The sequence below is a fragment of the Lytechinus variegatus genome, chromosome 6 (assembly GCF_018143015.1).
Source record: "Lytechinus variegatus isolate NC3 chromosome 6, Lvar_3.0, whole genome shotgun sequence".
Taxonomy (NCBI): Eukaryota; Metazoa; Echinodermata; class Echinoidea; order Temnopleuroida; family Toxopneustidae; genus Lytechinus; species Lytechinus variegatus.
This window is the reverse complement of record NC_054745.1, coordinates 27518795-27544462: the sequence shown is the minus strand read 5'-3', so window position 1 is coordinate 27544462 and position 25668 is coordinate 27518795. Positions and strand designations below refer to the sequence as shown.

Here is a 25668-nt window from a genome sequence, read left to right as displayed (position 1 = left end):
TCCTCTTATGTAAGCAAAGAAAAGCACACTGAACTTGACAGAAAAGGATGAGTGCATGAATATACAGCATTTCTAGAAAACATTTTGAACCAACATGCATTTTAGATGTTGATGTTGCTGGCTTTCAATAGTTGCGACTGATCGGATCAATCGCAACTCTTTGTAAGAAGGGGCCCAGATCTGCTTAGCTGTTGCGGAAAATCTATATTCTATCATTAAGATACAACATCCACAAAACTGAAGTTTCAGTTGGTAGCTCGAATAATTTCACAGGATTCTCGAGCTCGTCATTACCGCCTACTCTCAAATTCACTCCAATACATACTGAGTTGTCGTTTTCATTTTTATAATCACTTTGTTGCATCCCAAGCGAGTAAAATCAATAAGTTAGGTAAAGCATTCCATATTCTATTTCACCTGACTGCGAGTACTTGATTTTTTTCTTCTTTTTTCTTTTTGCATCGGATTGGTATATTTTAATGCTACATTTCAATACTCCCACTATTTTAATTAAAATGTTTCCTTTGAAAATGACTTGCACCACTTTCGTAAAGTGCTGTGTTTGTGGAAGCGACTTTCGGTAGTCATGGTAATACTCCATTAACAATTATCATTTTCATGAGTTTCCAGACAGTTTTTTTTCTATACCCTTCCCGATGTACCTCACGCTACAAGTTTCTCCAGGCAAACCCGACAATGAAATATATTTTAATTATAATCTAATATGTCTATTGGTAAAATGGATCCATGCACTGACAAATGTCGTTACTTGAGAACGTTTTCTGATTAGAGACGTTTCGTTTCGCCATGGTTTGTGTATTTGAAACTTTTAAAGGTTACTTCAAAACCTACGTCACCCTTTTTTAACTCTTTTTTTTCTTGATTGCCGCCTGACGTATTTTATTATTTTAGTAGACTGGGAGCAGAATCTCATAGGAGCCCTATGATTGGTGATTGGTGGTGATTTTTACCTGATTGCTAAGAAAGCATGAATGCTTGTAAGCAAGCAACCAGAGGACCGACGGCTTAAGGTCCTCTCCGAAGGATCTGGTACTGAGGATTAATGCCTTACCAAAGGGCACTAGCGCACTGGTTGTGGGAATCGAACCCAGGTCACCGGAATACGAATTCCCCGCTCTGCCGACTGAGCTATCGCACCTCCTCTATGATAGGAGTTCAACCCTTACCACGGAAAAGGTTTGACACAAAAGGGAGTTAGTTTGGACACCTAGCTGCTCTAGTTCATTGCTAGATGTGAATGGTCTCAAATTGTGGTATCACTTTTTTTTGTCGAATTTACAAAACGATGTACAATAGTAAAAAAAATCAACTACCTTTAATGAGAACGTAAGGTGTAGCTTGCAACATATCTGCTTATAAGGATGCAAAGAGGTAATGCATTGTTATAGTTCCAACCAAGTTTATTTCCAAATCCATTGTTACAGTTGGAACTATAACAATGCATTACCTCTTTGCCTCTTTTATCTCATCTGTGACCAACACGCGGTTATATATATATATATATATATATATATATACACTTGGTGAATGCTATCCTTGTAAAGAAGAGTGCTCGATGTCTGTGATGACATGGCATTTTTATTTTATATATATATATATATATATGTGTGTGTGTGTGTGTGTGTGTGTGCGTGTGTGTGTGCATACGTCACTGAAGTATCAATATGCGACTGGATGATAGATTTAATGATACAGCAACATTTTCATTTCATTTATTGGTTTTGCAACATTTTTCATACCAAAATTCTGGACACGAAAATACATATCTGAAACTTGACATCAAGATAATGAACAATAGTTTTGTATATAAATCTTCCAACATATCTTACATAAATGAAAATCGTTAAGTGGTATTTTCTGTTACAATAAATAGGATAGTTGCAAGGGTCGTCACAAAAGCAGAGCTTGAAAATGTAACAACCCTGGAAAGTGAAAGATAAAATCTTTAATATAGGAATACACCCATGGCCAAGTTCAACTTCAATCTCAAGTAGATATGAAAAAAGCGAGATGATAAAATGATTTTGTGTTGCTGATCATTGTGGCGCTCTATGAAACTACAGTGGGATCAAATCTTATTTGTCTATGGATCAAATAGGCCTATGCGCTGTTCATAACCAAATAAGAGCTATTAGGGGCTATTAGCAGTGTTTCAGAACATTTCAGAAATGCTTCTAGTAATATCCTTTGGGTTATTTTCACAACCTTGTAGTGCCGCTACTTTGGGACCGATGCTACATAATCAATCATAATTACGTGTTTGCTGGCAATATCATCTAATCTAAACCAACGAACAGCAAAACATGGCAGTGTTGTGTGTTGCTGCCCTCTACGTTCGTTGATGTAAACCAATTTTTATTACCAGTGGCGTAATGAGCACAAAAAAAATGAGGGCTGCAAAACATGAATTATAGGGCCAAATTTCTTTTTAAAAATGCTGCATGTACGAGCTAGTGAAGCGAGCCAGAAAAAAATTGACGCTTTTAATACAAAAATCAATTATTTGATAGTAATCGGCTTAAAGTTCAGAAAATAGCATTTAACTCCTTTCCCTTTTCTTTTCGTTCTTTTACCTAAATCCTTTTCTTCATAGTGAGACTTTTGGGATCCCCATCCCCCCCCCCTCCTCAATCTATACGCCAGTTTTATTACTGAACAGAACTCATCGGCGGATCCAGGGGGGGTGCGCAGGGTGCGCGCGCCCCCCCTAATATTTGAGCGGCGCCGAAGGCGCCGCTCAAAATAAAGAAAATAAAAAAAAGTAAAAGAAAGAAAAGGCGCCGCTTGAAAAATTGAAAATAAAGGAAAGAAAGGGAAAAGGCGCTGCTTAAAACAAATTATACACTGATATAACATTAGCAACAGTAAAGGAAAGACTATCCCCAGCAAAGCGTAATCATATCATCTTCCTTATTTTTTCTTTTAACTACCCTTTTCCCAACAACTTCGCCGGTAGCAGTGCGCTGCCTGCATATAACTGGCGCCAATCAAGAATAATCAGCGCCACCTTAATCTAAATCGGCGCCGGACAAGAATAATCAGCGCTATTTAGTTATAAATCGGCGCCAGTCAAGAAAAATCGGCACTGCCAGAGTCTTAACCGGCGCCGATCAAGGATAATCAGCGCCACCTATATCTAAATCGGGGCTGGTCAAGAATAATCAGCACCACCTGGTTAAAAATCGGCGCCAGTCAAGAATAATCGGCGCCTCCTGGTTCTAGATCGGCGCCAGTCGATTATGGATTGCCGCTGCCTGAATCTTACGTAACGTCGGTAAAAATAATCAGTACTACATGTTTAAATCGGCGCCGGTCAAGACAAATCGGCGCTGCCTTTGTCTTAACCGGCGCCACCTAAATTTAAATCGGCGCCGGTCAAGAATGATCAGCGTCCCCTGATTTCAATAAATAAGCGCCGGTAGAATAATGAAGAAGGGCCTATTGCTAACCAAATCTAGATCGGCGTCGCGGTCAAGAATGATCGTTTTGCCCTCCCCCAATAATGCATGTGCATAAACAATAAGATGGTATAATGTTACACAGAAATCAGCAAACGAGATTGAGCTACACAACTCGTTCTTTATTAAAAATCGTGCTCAAATTATCAGATTAACTTAAACATAAAATTATCAGATTAACTTAAACATAAAATTTTCAGCTCGCGCTTCGCGCTCGCATCATTTCTGTAGCAAAACCCCATACTTTTCATGATTAAATAGGTGAATAGAATGTCCCGTTTTTAGTTCTGAACCTCAAAAGAACTCCCGCTTCGATTTGCAATAATCTTTTGTTGGATATAATCTTGTTCTTTATTAAAACGTACATTAAACTGTAATGTTTTCAGATCGAAATATCAAAATTTTAAGCTCGCGCTTCGCGCTCGCATTTTTTTAGATACCCATCTTAATCATTGGTACCAAGAATGCTTAGAATATCAAGCTTTCTGGTCAGAATATAAGTAAATTTCAGCTCGCCCTCGGCACTCGCATTATCTGTGTAGTGAGATATGTATCCTCCTCATGAGTTACTACAAACAGTCCTAAACAGGCACCTTTTTCCTGTTTTCAGGTCAGTATACTTTAAAAATTTCAGCTCGCGCTTCGCGCTCGCATTAATTTGTCGGTGAAATATGTGTCTCTATCTCATGAGTCATGTATATCTATATGATATGAGTCATATATATATATATATATGCATGTGTGTGTGTGTGTGCGTGTGCGTGTTTTGACAGGGTCAGGCATTACCTCTTTTTCTTTTTCAACATTTTCTTTTATGGCGCCGGTGAAGTGCAAAAATATGTGCGCCGCTCGGCAGTGCGCCCCCCCTTTCGCCAAAAGCTGGATCCGCCTATGGAACTTATCTGTTATCTTCTCAAATCTGAGCAGGTTTTTAATACCTCAGTCACAGTTGCACCCAAGTGACCCTATTAACTAGTCATTTTTGACTGATTTGTTTTTAGAGTGAACAGCTTGTTATCTAAAGTCTGATTTATCTATTCGTTATACCTCAGTCACATTTGCCATACGGCGGCCGTACGGCGACCCCAAAACAGCCGTTTGTTCACGCTTATTCAGACCACCTATTTATGTAGCTATTACAAAAATTATAAAACGGCTGTTTTGGGCTCGCCGTGCGGCCGTCGTATGGCAAATGTGACTGAGGTATAACGAATAGATAAATCCGACTTTAGATCACTATAAGCTCTGCACTCTAAAAACAAATCAGTCAAAAATGACTAGTTAATAGGGTTACTGTTATTCTAGTCATATTTGACTATATTCTAGTCGTATTTTACTTGAACAATAGTTATTTTTTTACTAGGATACATGTCAGAATTGTAGACAATCAGTTGCACCCAGTTGACTACTGGCGTAGTCAATTTGACTGATTTGATTTAAGAGTATGGCGATAACTGGAGGAGGGGGGGGGGGGCTTCCGAAGAAAAATAAAAACACCTTCAATGGGTTCTGGAACGTGCCAGGTAGTCTGCTGTGCAAACCTTTCACTCTAATTTTGGGTCTGAACGTGCAGCCTACTGATGCCTTGTGTATACCGAAGGCCCTCGAATCGAAACAGCAAGTTTTGTATGTGCTAGTCTTTGCGTGGAGACGCACTTGCTGATGAAAGTGTCAATCAGGGTCTGTGCCTGCAGACTATGTGTCAGGTGCGTTGCTTTGTCTGTGAATACATTATCATTTGCTGAATATACTTAAAGGGGAATGAAACCTTTGGAACAAATAGGCTTGTGTAGAAACAGAAAAATCAAAGAATAAGAATATAGAAAGTTTGAGAAAAATCGGACAAATAATGAGAAAGTTATGAGCATTTGAATATTGCAATCACTAATGCTATGGAGATCCTCCCATTGGCAATGCGACAAGGATGTGTGATGTCACTGATGAACAACTTTCCCTTTGGTGGACTATAAAATACCCTCAAAATGTCTCTTTTTACTTTTTCTTATGATGATACAAACTCTTTATCCATGATGTATTCTTAAAAAATATGTATTACATGCCCTCATGTAGAAAGAACACATGATGTATGGATAGATGTGATAAAAGAGGCAATTCAAGTGAAATATATACTAAAGTAATGGGGAGAGTTGTTCACAAGTGACATCACACGTCTTTGTCGCATTGCCAATTTGCTATCTCCATAGCAATAGTTATTGCAATATTCAAAATAATGCTCATAATTTTCTCATTATTTGTCCGATTTTTCTCAAACTTTTGTTGATCTGTTTCTTTGATTTTTCTGTTTTCACACAAGCTATCTTGTTCCAATGGTTTCATTCTCCTTTAAAGCCCCTCCCCCGGTAGAAATTACGATAGTAAACATAATCTAAACGGAATTAGTCTATGACACCATTGTTAATCGCCAACTTGGGTTAAAAAAAGTAATTCGTATTTTCAATTCGATTTATTTTTCTCGAAATAAAAACAACCATATATTAAAGTATAACAGAATAGTACAACAATACAGTATAAGAGACATAATGTATGTATAACGAGAACGTATAACCAATTAGGAGTAAACCTTAATTAAATAGACATGATACTTAATAAACATTCATACAAGCATTAATGCAGACAAAATACCTAACATTCCTTGCAAAATGATTAAGTTTAAAATAAATTAGTGATGGTCTTGAATTTGTAATTCCTCTTCAATGAATTGATTGAACAACTTTCTTTCATTTCCTCTGATAATAAATTCTAAATTAATGGCCCATTGGAAAATAATCAACTTTTAAATAAATTACTTCTTATTTAAGGTATGTGAAGATTATTATTCAAATTAAAGTCCAATATTTTATTTTCATTTCCATCATTAACATTATAAAAAAAAATACAAATACAAATCAAATATGATTACAATGATTACAAATCACTTACAAATTCCAAAACATTTGTCAAATAGTTTTTAACAAAATCTGGTTAGGGAAGTGATGGGATCCACTAAACAGCACTGCTTGTAAGAGCGTGCATGATCCCTTAACAATGAAAAATTGGGGACCTATTCGCATGTGCAGGTACAAGAAGATCTATTATGTTAAGATAAGAATCAAGATGAGATGATGAGTAATGGCGAGAAATAATAAGATGACAGAAATACGAGTCAAAACTAAAAACGCAAAAAAATAGAGGGGGAGAGAAGGAATTAATTACTGGAGGGGGGGGAGTGCAAAGAGGGAGAGAGACACGCACAAATAGATGTAGAGAAGAATTTTGAGAAAGAGAGGGAAGGGGATAAGAGATTAAGGAGAGTGCAAACGTGGATCAAACCGAGTGAAATTATCGTGCTTACTGTAGATGATACTATAAACATGTATACAAACGCTTTAATTACTTTGGTAAGACAGTAACAGAAATATCTTTAGTTACGTCTTAAAGGGGTTGATGGAAGGGGCCTGTGGACGATTTTTTTTTTCATTTTTTTTCCTTTAGCTTTTATATTGAAGAAAAAAAATCTTCAAAATGCTTCAGTTATCATTCCCAGACAATGTGGATGTCATATGAGTTAATAAATTGTACGTGTAAAGTTAGAGATTTGTGCCCTAATCGGCTCTCCATAGTTAAACCACAACATTAAACCATAGTTTAAATCAAACCCGAGTTCAGAACACGGACCATAGAATCCAAATGCGCTTGCACTGTATACGCTAGGGCATCTGTACAGAGATTTGTTTTTAAATATGACAATACTCAGTCGCCATGTTCATAATTTACAAGATTGACATAAATGGTGATTAAAAACTTTATTTTTTTTGCTTCATTAGTTTATGTTTAGGTTTGTGGGGGTCTAAATAATAAAATAATAATATTAGATGATCCGTTACCGTGGGATGCATAGAAATATTGTTACTCGTTGAAGAACCGTTATATGCATCCCACCCAAGGCCATCAAATATTCCCCAAACATTAGAGAAATATGAAATGCAATTAGAGAAGTAACAGGATATTTAAAACCTATTTATAATGACTATATTACGAGACATTGTTGTACAAATTGTTGACTCTGGTTGCCTAAAAGTAATAATTTAAGATTTATATAGAGCACAAATTGTCGATAATTACATGCAAGGCACACAATGAACATAGAAAAAGCTCAAATACTTACAATACTTACATCATACATAGAAATAGAAAAAAATTACAAAATCAGTTTTAGCTGGAAATCAAAGTAACCCACAACAGTTAGACAATTGCTTGCTTTCTATAAGGCATTTAAGGTGAGTCTTTAATTTGTAATGCGGGTCTTTAATAAGTATATACACTGTGTATTGTGATGTAAAATGCAATATAATTACAAATTGATTCAAATCACGTTGGTAAGAAATCTACAGCAGTTAAACTATGAAAAAATTTGTTTTTATATTTATAATTTCTATGCAATTTCGAAATATTGTGTGTCGTGAAAATGGTTTGGTACGACAATCAATACTTTATCATTCTGATTGCACATTTAAAATATATGACTTCTCAATTAGTTGTCTCGAAATTATGCACTGTGCTTGGAATGGTCGTTGTCGAGTTGTTACGACTCTCGTCTTTCAATCTGAGGGACGTTCGATTCCAAGCCATGGTGTGTTTTCCTGCAGGGGTGTCGATCCATTTTTCAGATGGGGGGGGGGCAAAATCATTAACGTTCCAAAGGCGCTCGATCGTACAAAACACCCACACACGCACACCCTCACATACACATATATATGTGTGTGTATAAATATATATATATAAACCCCTCAAAAAAAGTTTTGCAACTCAGTTTTGGGGGATGATATCTTTTTGGTTAATGAAGTATAAAAGATGAAACTGGTATCATTGGAAAGCTGAATTATTCTTCTTTACAATGACATGCCATTTGCTGTGATTATGTAATCATGGAATATGCAATCACCCCGAACATCGAGAAAAGTCAGAAGTGAAATGTTGCAAAATGCATTGATTTCTAACAAGAGTCTCCATTTCTATAGAATTTCTACCATGCAGGCGACAGTGAATGCACTCGGTCCATCCTCGAAACAATTGGAAATTCGCTATTGCAAATGACGCAAGTTGCAACATTTCATGTCTAACATTGCTGCGTATTATCAAGTCTGTGTATTTCATGATAACACTAGCATTACAAATGACACATGATTGTAAAGAAGAATAATCATGCTTTCTAAAAATATCACTTTTACACATGATGATGGCACATTAAGAAATTTATTAGCACTCAAACTTGCAGTTTGAGTTGCAGAACTCAAACATGACATGACAACGAATTTTGCAACATTTCATTTTTACATTGCTGCATATTTATCATGTCTGTGTATTTCATGATAACACTAGCATTACAAATGACACATGATCGTAAAGAGGAATAATCATACTTTCCGATGATACCACTTTCACATATGATGATGGCACACTAAGAAATTTAGTAGCACTCAAACTTGAGTTGCAGAACTTATTTTGAGGGGTTTATATATATATATATATATATATATATATATTGTAAAGAAATGGATGAAGAGAACAATGGTAGGCGTAGCTTAAATCAAGGTTCCCCAGAGCTATCTACCCTTTGGAAAAATTGGTGATGCCGAAAAAATGTCTCTGCCGGGAATCGAACCCGGGCCCCCAGCTTTGAACGCCGGTGCCTTAACCACTAGACCACAGAGACGGGTTAATGGCTAGGACGAACCCAATCCGATTGACCGTCAGATAGACAGATTTTTGACACTATACCAATTATAATTTCCTTTGTCGGGTGAAGGTGGGTTTAGAACAATGACAAGCCGCCATGCCTCAGCTGGATCAAAGCTATTGCTTCGATACAGTACATGTATGGGAGATGGGAGAAGAAATACAAATGTGTAAAGTTATACATGTACAACAGCTTTTGGCAACTTTTTTTATTTAAATATTGTAAAGAAATGGATGAAGAGAACAATGGTAGGCGTAGCTTAAATCAAGGTTCCCCAGAGCTATCTACCCTTTTGAAAAATTGGTGATGCCGAAAAAATGTCTCTGCCGGGAATCGAACCCGGGCCCCCAGCTTTGAACGCCGGTGCCTTAACCACTAGACCACAGAGACGGGTTAATGGCTAGGGCGAACCCAATTCGATTGACCGTCAGATAGACAGATTTTCGACACTATACCAATTATAATTTCCTTTGTTGGGTGAAGGTGGGTTTAGAACAATGACAAGCCGCCATGCCTCAGCTGGATCAAAGCTATTGCTTCGATACAGTACATGTATGGGAGATGGGAGAAGAAACACAAATGTGTAAAGTTATACATGTACAACAGCTTTTGGCAACTCCTTTTTATTTAAATATTGTAAAGAAATGGATGAAGAGAACAATGGTAAGCGTAGCTTAAATCAAGGTTCCCCAGAGCTATCTACCCTTTAGAAAAATTGGTGATGCCGAAAAAATGACATAAATGTATCTGTAAATCTACCCTTTGGAAAAATTGGTGATGCCGAAAAAATGACATTTTTTCGGCATCACCACCAATTTTTCAAATTTTTTCATGAGGAGAATACATATCACAGATAGTACGAGTGCCGAGAATGAGCTGAAATTTCTTTATGTTCTGACCTGAAAACTTGATATTCTACATTTATAAGAAGAAAAGCTGTGAGCGCGAAGCGCGAGCTGAAAATTTTGATATTTCGATCTGAAAAAATGACAGTTTAATGGATGTTTTTGATAAAATAAAAACAAAACAAGATATATACCCAAGAAAAGATGATTGCAAATCGAAGCAGGAGTTCTTTTGAGGCTTAGAACCGAAAACGGGACATTTACATTCACCTATTTAATCATGAAAAGTATGGGGGGTTGGCTACAGAAACGATGCGAGCGCGAAGCGCGAGATGAAAATTTTTATATTCCAATCTGAAAAGCGGACTTTTTGAGCAGGCTTTTAAGAAAGAACGAGTTGTGTATCTCCATTGCTTGCTGAACATTACAATCTTGTTTTTTTATTGCATATCCGGAATTATTGGGGGGGATGATGTTTGCCCCCCCCCCAATATTTTCATTGGTGGGGCGATCGCCCCCTTGCCCCCTCAGGATCGACGCATCTGTTTTCCTCCAATAAGAAATTTACCCAAATTGTGCTGCACTCAACCCAGGTGAGGTGAATGGATACTCGGTAGGAAGAAATTCCTCGAATGCTTGAGCGCGTATAATAGGCAGGGGTAATAATAGATGCACTTTGTATCTGAAGGCAAAAAGTGCTATGTAAATCAAAATATTATTATCATGTCTTTTGCTTCTTGTTCATGAAGCGTATTTAGCAAAATATACTACTAATAAGAGTTATCATATATCACAAATATTGATCACGTTGTGGTTGTGTCTGAACCACCAGAAGGAGTCAGTCAGTCACTTTTGCTTTGAGTCGGCCCAGGCACGGGGCACGTGCCCCCCCCCCCTCCCTCTTTAGAAGAAAGATTAAAATTTGTAATGTAAAAATGCTATTGAAACCGAAATATTCCCCCTCTTTTGAAATTGAGAACCTTTTTTGCTTGTCATTTTTCTTCGGGTACAAAATATCCTTATTTTGTGGTTGAAACCTTTCTTCTTTTTTTTGCTTGTCAATTTTTTTTCGGGTAAGAAATGTCCTTCATTTGTGGTTGTAAAAAAAATGAACTGTTGTTTTCCATTCGCCGTACGGCCGCCGTATCGAGTAAATGTGACTGTATAAGATAACCATCGTGATCATAATATCCCGATAAAAAAAACTTTCACAAGAAATACAATCTATCTTTCTAAAAGAATAATCGGTTTAGAATCATCATTCAGATCTATAAAATAATAGCCATGTGCATTTTTTTCAGGTATATTTTATATTTTGCATGAATATTTTGAATAGTTTTTTTCTGTTAAATACCTAAATCTAAAATTTGTGAATAAGAAATAGACAAATTTACAACATCAAACGGTGCGTACATGCAATTCATTCATCGTACGACCCCACCCCCAACGGTGGTCATTTCGTATGATTATAGCAAACGACTAGGTCAAATTTCATTTGAATAGAATGGATCGATCGCCTTTAAAGCAATCAGTTTATCGCGTTAGAAACACGTTGCATAATTTTTATTTGTGGTCTTTTTTTTAATATAACAATTGTATTTATTTTCAGAAATGAAATCAATGAATGAGTAGTTCAAATCGCAAGATACCTTGCCGGAGATCCCTTGTATATATGCCTTATAACAAAATCATATAAGATTTTTTTTCTTTATATTTATATATATATCTATCCTTAAGTCTACCTATCTCATTATGTTTTTCGATAGAATATTTCACGCAATGCACTTGTTTAATGACTTAATATATTACTTCATCTTGTAATTGATACGAACTTAAATAGTGTTTCATCTTATATATCGCAATTATATCAATCACGCGTATTGTGTAGGTTTTATTTTGTAGATTTCTATTGATTTCTACACCTACAAGTTTCAATTGCTGATGTGGTTTACGGTACACCATGTGGAGTGTTATAGAAACAGTGGATGAAGAGAAGTGGATAGGCGAGAAAGTGGAGATTTGAGATTAGAGTATTCTTTCTTGAAAATAGTCCTGAAAAGGACTGTAAACCAGAAGGAATGTTGAGTGAGAACAGCTTGAGTAGTAGAGCTGATGAGGAGATGCTGGCTTGAGTCGGCGAGTAGACATGATGATCGAGTAGTAGGCGACGTTTCGGACAGATTGACTGTCCGTCTTCAGGAGTCTTCTCGCCTATCCACTTCTTCTCTTCTTCTATCCACTGTTTCTATAACACTCCACATGGTGTACCGTAAACCACATCAGCAATTGTACATGCCACCATGCAAACCTTCAAACAACATCTGACCTACAAGTTTACCACGAAGTTAGTGCAGGTTTAGATGCACTAATGTAATTTGGAAATAAGCCAGCTGACCGTGACGATGGTTATTTCAATCAATGGCGGATCCAGGGGGGCACATCTGGCAGAGTCCCCGCCCACTCCTTGAAAGTTATAATACATATCTTTGATGAGAATTTGTCGTTCATACATAAGAGAGGACCACTTTTTTCCCTTTTTGGCTGTGACCTTTAGTCATAGGCGGCGGACATTGCTTGTCAATTTTTTTTGGTAGTTCCTCGCTGAAATTTTGGTTGATAACTTTTTTTTTTTCATTTTTAGACTTGTCAATTCTGTTTCCTACCCACTAAATTTTTTGGCTTCCGCCGCCAATGCCTTAAGTTTGGGGTAATCCCCCCCCCCTTTTTTTTTGCTTTTCAAGTTTTCCTCGGGAAAATTAGCCCCCCCCCCCCTCCCACCTTAGGAAAATCCTGGATCCGCCCTGGCCTCAATGAATATAATTACAGATAAATTATGAATATTATTATTTTCATAAGAATATTGACCTTAATGTCATCAATTCAATCTGGTCTTATCCTGAATTCAAAGCTTCCCAACCTTATCACCGTTCCATCCGACCACCATTCCCCAATCGTTCCATTCTCCGTTTGTCTCATGTTGAAACTGACGTTGCCGCAGTCTGCGTACCATCCAGCCCCCTTCAGTCGGGCACATGAAGTGTCAATTTCCGGTAACTCATCATTGTCCCGGTCGATGGTGCTGAACTTAGCTCCATCTTGCAGATCCAAGCTACTACCTGACTTAAGTAAATACGTAAAAAGAAACCAAAGGTTTGATTTCATCAGTTTGGATTTGGAGTGAAAGGAGGCAACAAAGGGCGGAATTTTAAGTGACATTGCAGTTATGGGACAATTTTTGACTAACCTATATCCTCTAAGCCAACCACAGTTTTTTTTTTATAAATCAACCTTCATTTTAAAAAGTATACGAATTTATTAAAGGCATGAGTATGACGGGCCTAATCTCGTACCATATACTCATTCCTACATATTCACTATTTGTAGGCTATATAATGACCAGTGACCGAGGAAACACCAGTGGCAGATGTGGCAATAGCAAGACCTTGAAAAATTGAATAGCCATGGATTTCGAATAGACACGTATTCATCGGGAAATCGTATGTTTCACCCTCTTTATTTTCCTTTCCTCTTTCTTTACTTCTTTCTTTCTTTCTTCTTTTCTTGATGAAACTTTTTGCATCACCCTCCCAGACGACACCGTTTAACGTAAATGATGATGAATGTATAAACAATACTCATAAGACTATTGGTTAACAAAATGGTTATTATGATTATATTGATATCAATTATGATGGTATATACTGAGAGCGATAATATGATTACTGCCACTACTACTTTGTTCCTACTACGTATACTTCTGCTAATGATGATGTTGATGTGATGACGTTGATGACAATAACAATAATAGATCATAACAATACCAATAAAACTACTACTAATAACACTAACCACAATTACACAATTACACAACCATTACACATTACAGAAAATATAAAAATATGCATTGATAATGCGAAAAGGGCTTGTCTCGTTTCGTTGGGTTTTCCTTTAATGGTCGAGTTGCGCGATTACGAGCTGCGACAAGAAGACCCAATGGAATGAGGCAAGCCTGCGAGAAGTCTTAATATCAATAGAAAATAAACACCAGAATAAACAGGCGGGCATCACGTACCACACGTACGTCGACAAAGGTGGAGTTGGTAGCCACTACCCTCGTCTCCGACTCGAAAAGGATGGTATCTCACGTGATAGTATGAACCGTCCTCACTCCACATGCTTATGCGGAGAAGGAAGGTCCTGCTACTTGTCAGGTCGTGAATGAGGTCGTTGCCGAGCCGGAACTCCGTCGAGATATTGCCGAAGCCGTGCTTGTAGTCTTCCCACGGCCGTTCAAAGTTAACGCTCCCGCCATAACGCCTCTGTATGACCTGAATTAAATGCAAATGTTAGCCGAACAAAAGAAAAGAATCAAATACGTATCAGAGAGAGTATTTCAATACGAATTCATTGTGATATACATACACACACACAACCCTCTGTATGACCTGGTGGGTGTTTGATAAAGCTGTTCGTAAGATACGAATGACTTTACGCGCGACTGGTGATCCTTTCTTATGCTATGTGATATCTCTATGTAATTGAGTTGTGACTACATGTTCCAGTCGTGTGTAAAGTCGTCGTAACTTTACCAACAGCTTTATAAAACACCCACCTGAATTAAATGGATATGTTAGCCGTACAAAAGAACCGAAACAAATGCGTATCAGAGAGAGTATTTCAATACGAAATCATTGTGATACACACTAACAACCCCCACCCCCATACAAACACACGCACACCCTCACACTTAAACCACCACATTCTTTTAAATTGACAATATAGGTGACTCACTTACAGTTTGAGTTGTGACGTGTGTTAGTAGTCTCATTCACTCAAGCAAAAACTACACATACGCTTTCTGGAACGTAGGGAATTTATTGTCAAAGGCCCTTAATGTCAAAGCTGCCTTCGTCGTCCTGGGGGGTGTTTCATGAAGATTTTTGTCTGACAAGTTGTCAGATCTGACATCTTTCCTTGATTCTGATTGGCTGAGAGGCACTGTTACTATAGTAACTGTCGGATAAAATGGGATTTGTCGGATAAAGCGTCCGACAAGTCCTTTCATGAAACGCTCCCCAGAGTGCCGTTTCATAAAGCTGTTCGTAAGTTAAGAGTGACTTTAAGAACGATTGGTGATCCTTTCTCACGCGTTATCCCCATCTCCTATGAATATACCATTTACCACAAAAAGGATCACCAGTCGTTCTTAAAGTCACTTTTAACTTACGTATCAGCTTTATGAAACACCCACCTGCACTCTGGACAAACATGGACCTAGAGGAGCAGTAGGTCCATGGGACAAACAACACATTTAGGCCCGAATTCACAAAGGTGGTTTTGAAAACCCACGGTTGAGTAGATGGTTAATGCAGATTTCCTAATAAATTACGCTTAATTTAGCGCGTATCGGGCGCGTGTATAAAAAATATCCAATGCTGATGCGCGCTTTTTTTTACAGAGCGCCAAATTGACGCCTGTTACCATAGTTAACCATGCTATTTTATTCATGAGTCCACTGTTTTTATTCATGAGTTCACTCTTCTTCTTCAAACAATGGACTCATGAATAAATTTCCGTATCTTACCGTGGTAACAGGCGTCAATTTGGCGCAATGAGACAAAAGCGCACATCAGCATTGGACATTTTTGATACACGCGCCCGATGCGTGCTAAATCAAGCGTAATTTCGTAATTTATATAGGAAATCTGCATAAACCATGGACTCAACCGTGGGTTTTCAAAACCACGTTTCTGAATTCGGGCCTTATAATTTCATTTTGTCATCTCCGAATCTTAGGACAATCTGCTGCCCCGGTTAACCGATATTCGACAATGCCCATTAAGCTTTATTGTCTTGATTATGTGGAGCGTTGTGGCCCAGTGGATTAGTCTTCGGACTTTGAACAAGAGGGTCGTGGGTTCGAATCCCAGCCATGGCGTAATTTCCTTCAGCAAGAAACTGATCCACAGTGTGAGGTAAATGGGTACCGCTAGGAAGTAATTCCTCAAGAAGCTGTGTGCGCTATGAACGCCTAGCTTAGCCGGGTAATATAGGAGCGCCTTGAGCACCTAACAAGGTGGATATGTGCGCAATATAAATACGCTATATTATTATTATATTATATAATCCTTACATTTTTCACTTTTATTGTTTTATCTTTTTTCATCTGATATTGTCGAGTTATAACATCTTTTGTTATTCCACCAGATCGAGCTGGTTCTTGGTCAGCCCTTTCCCATTCTTAGTTTTCCTCCTTTTTTTAAAAACAGTTATCTTGTCTTGTACTGTCCTGTCTTTAGTTTTGTCTTGTCTTCTACAGCGCGTCCCAAAAAAAACTATACACTTTTGAAATGGCCGCCAAATAAAAAATCTAGCACTTTGGGGAAAAAGACTCACATATATGGAAAGCCAATGAAGTCAACTTTCAAATGACACCAGAAGGTTGGAAAACTATTAATGCTTGAGCGAGCACTGCCCACTGAAACAAAGGGTATGAAAATTAGGGTGGGCTGGAATTAGCCTTCCAATTTATTTCAGTTGTTGAGAGGCAAATCATTTCGAACTTGCAAAGTTAAGGGCGTTGTGATAGATCAATGATCAACCTTGATCAGTTTTGATAGCTTAAGCAAATTTTTTAAGTGATTATTTTATGCATGAGTGAACACAAATTACACTTTTGGAGCAGCATTTCAACTTTATCATTTGGATCTCTTTTGGGGCAGCATTTCAACTTTATCATGGGGATCTCAGCAATGTGTTCATGTGAGTCGGCCAGTCGGGAGAATAGAGGGTGAGAATCGTGAGATAGGGCTTAAGTGGGAGAAGTAGGTTGATGAAATAAGGGTCAACAGAACATTCAGCCCCTGCCCCCCCCCCCTCTTTCCCACCCTCCCCTCCTGTTGAGAGACTGATGGCTATTCTCATGTACGCGTGAAGTCCAGAGCAGAATGATGGTTTAATGATTAATTCTGAATTAGGGCATCAACTCTTTCCTATCAATCATTCAATCAACAATTTATCAGTAAATCAACTCATTCAATGTGCAATGTGATCAATAAAACATTCATTTTTTCCAATAAATTATTTCATTAATCATAATCATTAAATTTTTTGGTAATCATTCAAACTGACCATCAGCCACCGGTCACTTGGCAGTTAAGTTTTGAAAAGGCTACAATCCAGGAGATGAGACAGAGAGAGAGAGAGAGGGGGGGGGCTGGAAAATGGAGATGAAGAGGGGAGGGTACCTATTTAATTTTAATTTGTAAAAGGACAAAAAGAAGAGGAATGCCCTTTTAACCAAGTCTTAGCATACCTCGCCCTCTTGCTTGTAACAGGTACATGTACCATCACATTACTCTGACTCTCATGAACACACTTCTGATGTCCACAAGATGAATATGCTACACTAAAATTACAATTCCTGTTCACTCATGCAGTACATTTCAATTTAGTAATTCATGAAATTTGCCTATTAAAACCAAAACTTATCTCACTCATGAATAGCAGAACACCCTTAGCTTTGTAAGTTCCAAAGGACTAACCTCTCAAAAAACTGTATGGCTAATTCCTGCCCAGCCTAGCCAAGCTTAGTCTTTCAGGAGGAGAGAAGTGGGGGGAGGGGGTAGAGATGGAGGGAGGGGTTGCTAAATGTTCTGCTGACCTTTAGCCCATCAACTTACTTCACCTACCTAAGTCATATTACCCCCTCTTCTCCTGACTGTCATGAACACATTGTTGAGATCCACATGATCCACATGATAAAGCTGCACTAAAAATTGCAATTCATGATCACTCATGCATTAAATTTCAATTTAATAACGTATGAAATTTTCACAAACAACAAACTGATCACATCTGATCTTTAATTCACCAAATAACCTTCAACTTTGCAAGTACCAAACAAAAAATCTGAAAGAAATTGGAAGGCTAATTCCAGCCCACCCTAATTTGCATACCCTCTGTTTCAGTGGGCAGTGCTCGCTCAAGCATGAATAATTTTCCAATTTTTTGGTGTCATTTGAAAGTTGACTTTATTGGCTTTCCATATCTATAAGTCTTTTCCCCAAAAGTGCTACATTTTTTATTTGGCAGCCATTTCAAAAGTGTATAGTTTTTTTTGGGACGCACTGTATGTCTTGTCATCCCCTTTCTCTGTTTTTATTTCTTCTGTCTTGCGCAACATATCCTTTACAACGAAGACCTCTTTGTGTGAAAAGCTTTGCATTTGTTCAGTAATTATGTTTGCATGAATATGATTTCTTTTGTTCTCTTTTTCTTTCCTGTAACACATGCATGTACGCATATAAGAATAAGTCAACTATAATTTCTTCATCTCCAAGGGGATCCACACTTTACAAGCTTTGCTTTTTAGTGGATCCCCCTCATTTCCATTTATGCTCTATATTAAACTGTTCTTTTTTTACGAAGTAAGAATGCCCTTCTGTAAAATTGTACTTGATTGGTATTACTTTGTATTATGTTTTGAATGGAAATGAAATAAAAATAATTGAATTTAATTGAAAAAGCTGTTCATTGTTATTTGACGGGCAATTTCAGTAGATTCTTTACGTTTCAGAAAGCGTCTGTGTAGTGGTTGGGAAAACTTGCTATTGCTGGGGTCCGTTGCAGAAAGAGTTGCGTTTAAACGCAAGTAAAAAAATCAATCACAAGTCCCAAATGCGCGCTGTTGATTGGTTGAAATACAAGTTACGCATTATTTTTAGAGTTGCGATTGATTGCAACTCTTTCTGCAACGGGCCCCAGGAAATGAATGAGGACTGTACCAGCCATCCGATGTGAAATGTTTCATCATAGCGGCACCATACACTGTAAGGTCCTTTGTGAACACCGTCTGATGTGATAAAACAGATCCGATAGACACCATCCACGCGGTGACCAGCGTCAAGCGCAGCATTACAATCAGAGTAGCACACTGGGGGGAAAAGAATAAAGTCAATGATGATAATGACAGTGAAACCTGCCAATAGCGACGTCACAAAAAACCTTTTTGTTCTAGCATTAATTTCAGCGTTTTGGGTACCATATTTTGGTAGCACATGATGAAATACTCCCACTACCGAAATTTGGCGGGAATCGGTCCATGGGGGCCTAAGAAATGACATCATGAATACATTATTAGCCCCACTGAAGTTAGTGTATTATTGGCATGGTTCCCAACATTTAGAATCAGACCAATAATATATTGACTTTGGACAATGGGGCTAATTATGTATTCATGAAGTCGTTTCTCAGGCCTCATGGACCATTTCCCACCTAATTTTGGTAGGGAGTTTTTTTTCATCATGCTCTACCAACATATGGTATCAAAACTCTGAAATTCGAAAAAAGGGAAAACTAATGACGTCACACTCACGGGGCAAAAAATGTGGCCTATGCAGACAGCTGGCTGTTATAGACAAGTGGGAGTTTCATAAGGCTGTTCATAAGTTAAGAGCGACTTTAAGAACGACTGGTGAACCTTTCTTACGCGCTAGATAATCAACATTTAATGGTGGATATCATTTACTACAACAAAAGATCACCAGTCGCGATCATAAAGTCACTTTTTACTTCCGAACAGCTTTATGAAACGGCCCCAGGTTCTTTTACACGCAATCTGCTTCCATGGAAATCAGATTTAGTGGTCACTATAGACAGGTCACTGGTATAGACAGGTTGTGCTGTATACATGTAATATAACCCCTCCGCCCCCTTCTTCTCCTTAAATTTACGAAACAATGCACTCTTGTTTCTACAGAGTAAAATTTGACTTGGAATGATTCCAATTGGGACTCGAAGCCAATCCGAGTTAACATGACTCAGACGAAATGAATTTGACTCAGACTATTGAGTCATCAGGTGAAAATCACTCGCTTCCAAGTCGAAGTATCTCGGAAACCAGTCACTTTGACTCGAAACAGATGTGACTCCTAGCTCCATTCGGAATTATTTTTAACGCGATCAAAAATAACAATGTACGTCACCTGCCCTATAAAAAAAAACCTGTGAAAAATCATTTATATAAAATCCATTTTATATCTACTTGCATCATGCGCTTTGTATCAACATAAAAAGGAGATACATGAATTACAATATCATTATCATTATATTTCTCGTTTATTAATCAACTTCCCACTCAATTTCCTACATTCATATAAAGTTAAAGGCCATACACAATATACTTTCCAAGTTATCAATGTCCGTTTTCAATGATAGAAATTAAAATAAACTGTACAATGATTTACAACTCGAGTGCATGCAATAAGAAAATAGATATTCACCCGATGATTCGCATCGATAACCGACCATGGTTTCCACACAGATTTCACCATTCTGACAAGGGTTACTCAAGCAGGCTGTTGGAGATATAATGAATATTTCATAATTCATTAAAATTTATTCATCATATATACATATGTGTGTATAAATATACAAGATATATATATATATATATATATATATATATATATATATATATATATATATATATATACAGACACACACATACATATATACATATAAAGGTCGCGTGTTGGCTGTGATATTTTAAAACAAAATACAATGAGCTGAATGAAACAAATGTAGAGAGTCAATCGAATTTCCACCGGTAGGAATTCATCAGGAAATGAATTTATTAAGTCAACAATGCATTCCAACAAACAGGAAACACATTTTCATTTCATTGATATGTTTTAACTATAAATATGATACATGCCTGGTAAGAGTAGGATCTTGTCTTTGATTTAACACCAACAACTTAGCAAATCGTTCGTGCATGACGGATTACAAACAATAGATATTGAGGCATATCGGAAACGATTTGCGCAGAAGCTCAGGTGTGAATCTGAATCCAATCTCATTTTAAAGATCAGTGACAGAAACCTAATAAAGAATATAATTATGCTAATGAGCCAATGGTCGAATAAGCCCGGTCGTCTTACTATTAAACCAAATTTTTGTAATTTTTTTCTGCGCAACCCAATTTTGGCAGATATATTAATTATAGTTCGAATTCGTCTTGCTCATTAATGCGTGCAGTAAGTGTCCCATACTGGTATCAAACTGAAGGAAAGACAAGTTACTGAATTTTATGATTATGTAATGAAATATCATTAATCATTTACCTTGAAAGAAAAAAAAGACATGGGAATCCTGGTTTTTTTTTTCTTTCAAGGACGCACTGTATGCATGTATATATTATTTTTAAACGCATACATTCGTAATTCCGAAGCTTCGTTATTCCGAAGGTTCGGATATTCTGAAGGTTCGTAATTCACAGGCACAAGTGACGCCAAACAAATAATGATGATAATAATAATAATTCCGAAGGTTCGTTAGTCCGAAAACAAAGTGAGATTCGTAATTCCGAAGGTTCGTTAATCCGAAAACGAAATGAGGTTCGTAATTCCGAAGGTTCGTTAGTGCGAAAACGTAATGATTAACGAACCTTATTTTGTTTTTGGACTAACGAACCTTCGGAAGAACGAACCTTATTTCGTTTTCGGACTAACGAACCTTCAGAACATCGAATCTTATTTCGTTTTATTGAGCCTTCGGAATAACACCACAAATGTTCGGATTAACGAATCCTTTTACGTTTTCGGATTATAACGAATATCGATGTATAGACAATTTACGTGTTTCGGAATTACGAAGTGTAACCGTTTTAAATACCCCTTCACAGAAGGTAACACACTCTCTCTAACAGAGAGGACTTGTATCATTTCAATAATATAAGACAATCAGATAGATATCACACACTTCCTGACGTACACATCCACACATCTCTGACAATACTCACAAGCGCCTTAACCTTGAAACCTTTTTTAAAGTAATATCATATTTCTCACCAAATTAAAAAAAACATATATCATAGTACAATCAACAAAATATTTTTATTTTTCATGTAAAATTGAATACGTCATAGATAATTGTTTAAACATAATGAACATGCAACATAAATTAACTGAAGGTCTGAGAGAAGTTTAATCTTTCGCAACGCAGAAGTAATGCCATGGTCACATTTGTTCTACGGCGGCCGTACGGCGAGTCGAAAACAGCCGTTTTAACATTTTTTTGTCCAACTACATATAGGTGGTTTGAATCAAAATTGATAAAACGGCTGTTTTCGACTAGCCGTACGGCCGCCGTAGAACAAATGTGACCATGGTATAAGCGATTGATCGTAAGTTTACATGCTAAGAGTGATAATCCATTGGTTATGGTGAAGGATCTCTCGCAAAAAGCAGTCACAGGATCTCTGTACGGCGTTATTTAACGGGACCCTGACTGGCAAACACCCTTATTTCTCTTTACACTCATTTTTCTCCTTATAGTTCAATTCCACGACACCTCTTCTGATAGAGCTCCACTATTTAGCAGCAGCCCAGTACGTCAAAGAATTTCATTCAAAATTCTGGTTTTGCATATATGATCGGTCAAATCTCGCACTGCATAACAGAATTGACGTTAACTTAAAACCAAATCAAATAGTCGAAGCCTCCGTAGTTCCGCAGATGTTTTGTTCAAGATCCACTTTCCAAAAAAGTCACACTTGGCGAGCACTTACTGCACCAAAACTATGAATTGCCTATTTTATAACTCTTCAAAGTCGAAATTGAAAACATGTCTCTTTGTATTAAGAAATTGCTATGTACATGTAGAATTCAGTAAAAAAAAATATATCTCTGAACAAGTGCAGCCGAATATATTCATAAAAAACAGCGCTATACAAACTTATCATTAGAGCAATTTTCTTGATCACCCCCCCCCCCTTAATTGTTTCTCTCTCTCTCTCTCTCTCTCTCTCTCACTCACGTATCTGACCTATCAAACTCAAGTAACTATAGTTTACATACCTGGCATAGAACACATTAACATCGTAGTTTCTTCAATCTTTCCGTTAAAAGCTCTGCTTGTCATCATCCTGTTTGAAATCTTCGGGATTAAATCGATGACGTCACTATTATTGCGAGATGTAATAGAGCCACATGGTATCAAGGGAGTACATGGTCTTTCGATATTTCCCAATCCTGTGTATGAAATGGCACAATGTTAAAATTTTACCGATTTTATGATTATGAATGATATTGCACGGCCCCCCATGCTGTCAATGTACAGCGGATAGTGCAAGTGTGCAGCTCACACATTCCATGTTAAGGATGACCATTGCTCCACAAACGATATAATATTCCGCCGTTACTGTATATGTAGCGCTTAACACATCGGAACGACGTCTCAAAGCGCTTTACAGATATATTATTACCCCGGTCATCGGATCCTTGCATACCCGCATACAATATGCACCTTCTCCACTCCCTGGGAGCATTCCAACAAGAGTTTCAAGATTCGATTGCTAGGCATACTACATAGGCTTTCACATCCTACCGGGTACCCATTTAACACCTGGGTGGAGAGTGGTAAATTGTGGATTGACGTCTTGTCAAAGGACGCTAGGCCATGGTGGGATTCGAACACACGATCGACCCTCTGATTACAAGGCGAGAGTCAGAACCGCTACACCACGGCGCGCCGCTTCCATTATTATCGTACCATTGATCTAGAAGTGATGAATTCTGAAGCGCGTTGTTATTATTATTACTCCAGCTGGAGCTCGTGCTGCCTTCCAGCACTCAGTGCATGCAAGATATTAATCCTACCGGGTACCCATTCACCTCACCTGGGTTGAGAGCAGCAAAATCTGCAGGTAAATCTCTTGCTGAAGGAAGATACGCCATGGTTGGGATTCGAGCCCACGTCCCTCTAACTGAAAAAAGAGAGTCGTAAGCACTAGACAACGACGCTAGGAGTAAAATATATGCGTAACACGGCTTGCCACATGGCTGTCACTCACATAAGATAAAAGGGCATGACTGTCTACCCTATACCACGAAACGCTGTCATCAATGCTAGTCTCTATATACGCAAACGAATTATGGAGCATTAAAATCTAGCAAGGTACGGATGGAAACGATTTTTGTCCCGGATGTTGTCCCGGACGGTTTACTTATTTTCGACAATGAACTCTAAGTCGTTCATTCTAATAAGCATTTTTTTAATATTCTAAACGTTCCGGAAAGTGCCTGCGTAGTGTTGCGAATACTCGCTATTAATGTCTTATACCTCGGTCACATTTGCTCCACGGCGGCCATATGTCGATTCGAAAACAGCCGTTCTAACATTTTGGTGTACCAGCGAGGTGGTTTGAATAAAAGTGAATAAAACAGCTGTTTTCGACTCGCCGTAGAGCAAATGTGACAGAGATATTACCCACCTCAAACATAATATTTCAACCCGACAGAGTATACTCCCTTAAAAGATAATAACTAATCATAAGCATCCGGGTGGAAAGTACACATTGTCGCACAGTGCAATCACAGTGTGTTCACATTGTGGACTATGTGAAGATAGTATTCATACTATTAAATTGCTCAAATTCAACAGTGTGAAGATATTTCCGCACTGTGGACAGACTGTGTGACTATTCACAGCGTGTTCACATGTGAATATGTTGAAATTATCAAATTTAACAGTGTGAAGGCGATTCCATATATTGTGTTGCACACTGTGGAACACTATGTTTTTTTTTCCAATAAGCATGATCACGACCAGGGGGGGGGGGGCACTTCCATTGACGAGTGGATACCATGCGCGACCATGAGGTCTCGAAAAGCACCCTAAACACGTATTTTCCATATTCTGAAAATGCACCCCTTAACAAGTATTGGAAACAAAACGATACTATTGGCAAGTATTTCCTGAATTGAACCCCTAAACAAGTACAGCGATATTTCAGTTGTTATGTCACGGACGTCGGTTGTCGGCTTTACCCCCCTTTACCAACATCATTGGGTTTTGTTTCTGTTTGTGGTAACTCCCGTAGGAACTCGGCAGGACAGCATTTTTTGCTGGTAAACGCCAAGCTGGCATATAACCAATTACATATGAAACGTTTTACGTCTAGGTTAATCAGTCATAGTGGCTGACGTTATAGACGACAGATATCACTCTCGGGCCTTTTTTATCAAAGTGAATACAATGGCAGAGTTGGGGTTCGAACTCACAACCTTGCGATTATGAGTCCAATGCTCTAACCACTGGACCACACGACCCACCTCCCACCCCTTGCGCAGATTGTACTCTAAAAACGTAGTGTTGAATTTGGGGGCAAAAAGTACACCCTTTATAAAACATTTTAGTCTTAATTTTTTATACCCTCGCAAATTTGACCCTAAACGCGTAGCTTTCCTAGCGAAAATAGATACCCCTTTTTCATTAGTTTAGTGTTAATATTTGGCACCCTTAATTACGTTACGTACGTAACGTGCCCTATCGTGAAAACGACATCCTTTTTACGTTTTTTTGGTCGCGCATGGTATCCACTCGCCAATGTAAGTGGGCCCCAGTGGATCACGATAATAAGAACACTTACCATCTATATAAGCTGCTACTTGGAGAATGGTGTAAAGCGCTAGGATCTAATGATCAAGAATGAAAAATATATAATATATTCATTTCAGGTGGAAGTTCAGAATAAAAAAAGGAATAACTCTAAGAGGAAAGGTATGGAGAAAAAATGGGCCAAAAAGGCAGAAAACCTATTGTT

General features: G+C 37.9%; 1 protein-coding gene across 1 annotated transcript; it reads right to left on the bottom strand.

Annotated features, from left to right (window-relative positions):
• Window positions 1-12865: 12865 nt before the first annotated feature.
• Window positions 12866-23800, bottom strand: LOC121417674 (ryncolin-1-like). The gene is made up of 6 exons (XM_041611408.1): window positions 23743-23800; window positions 22922-23095; window positions 20345-20419; window positions 18848-18996; window positions 14134-14389; window positions 12866-13177 (listed from the first exon to the last, which is right to left on the bottom strand). Exons 1-6 carry the CDS (start codon window positions 23798-23800, stop codon window positions 12942-12944), a joined length of 948 nt encoding a protein of 315 aa, XP_041467342.1. The 3' UTR covers window positions 12866-12941.
• Between the last annotated feature and the right edge of the window lie 1868 nt (window positions 23801-25668).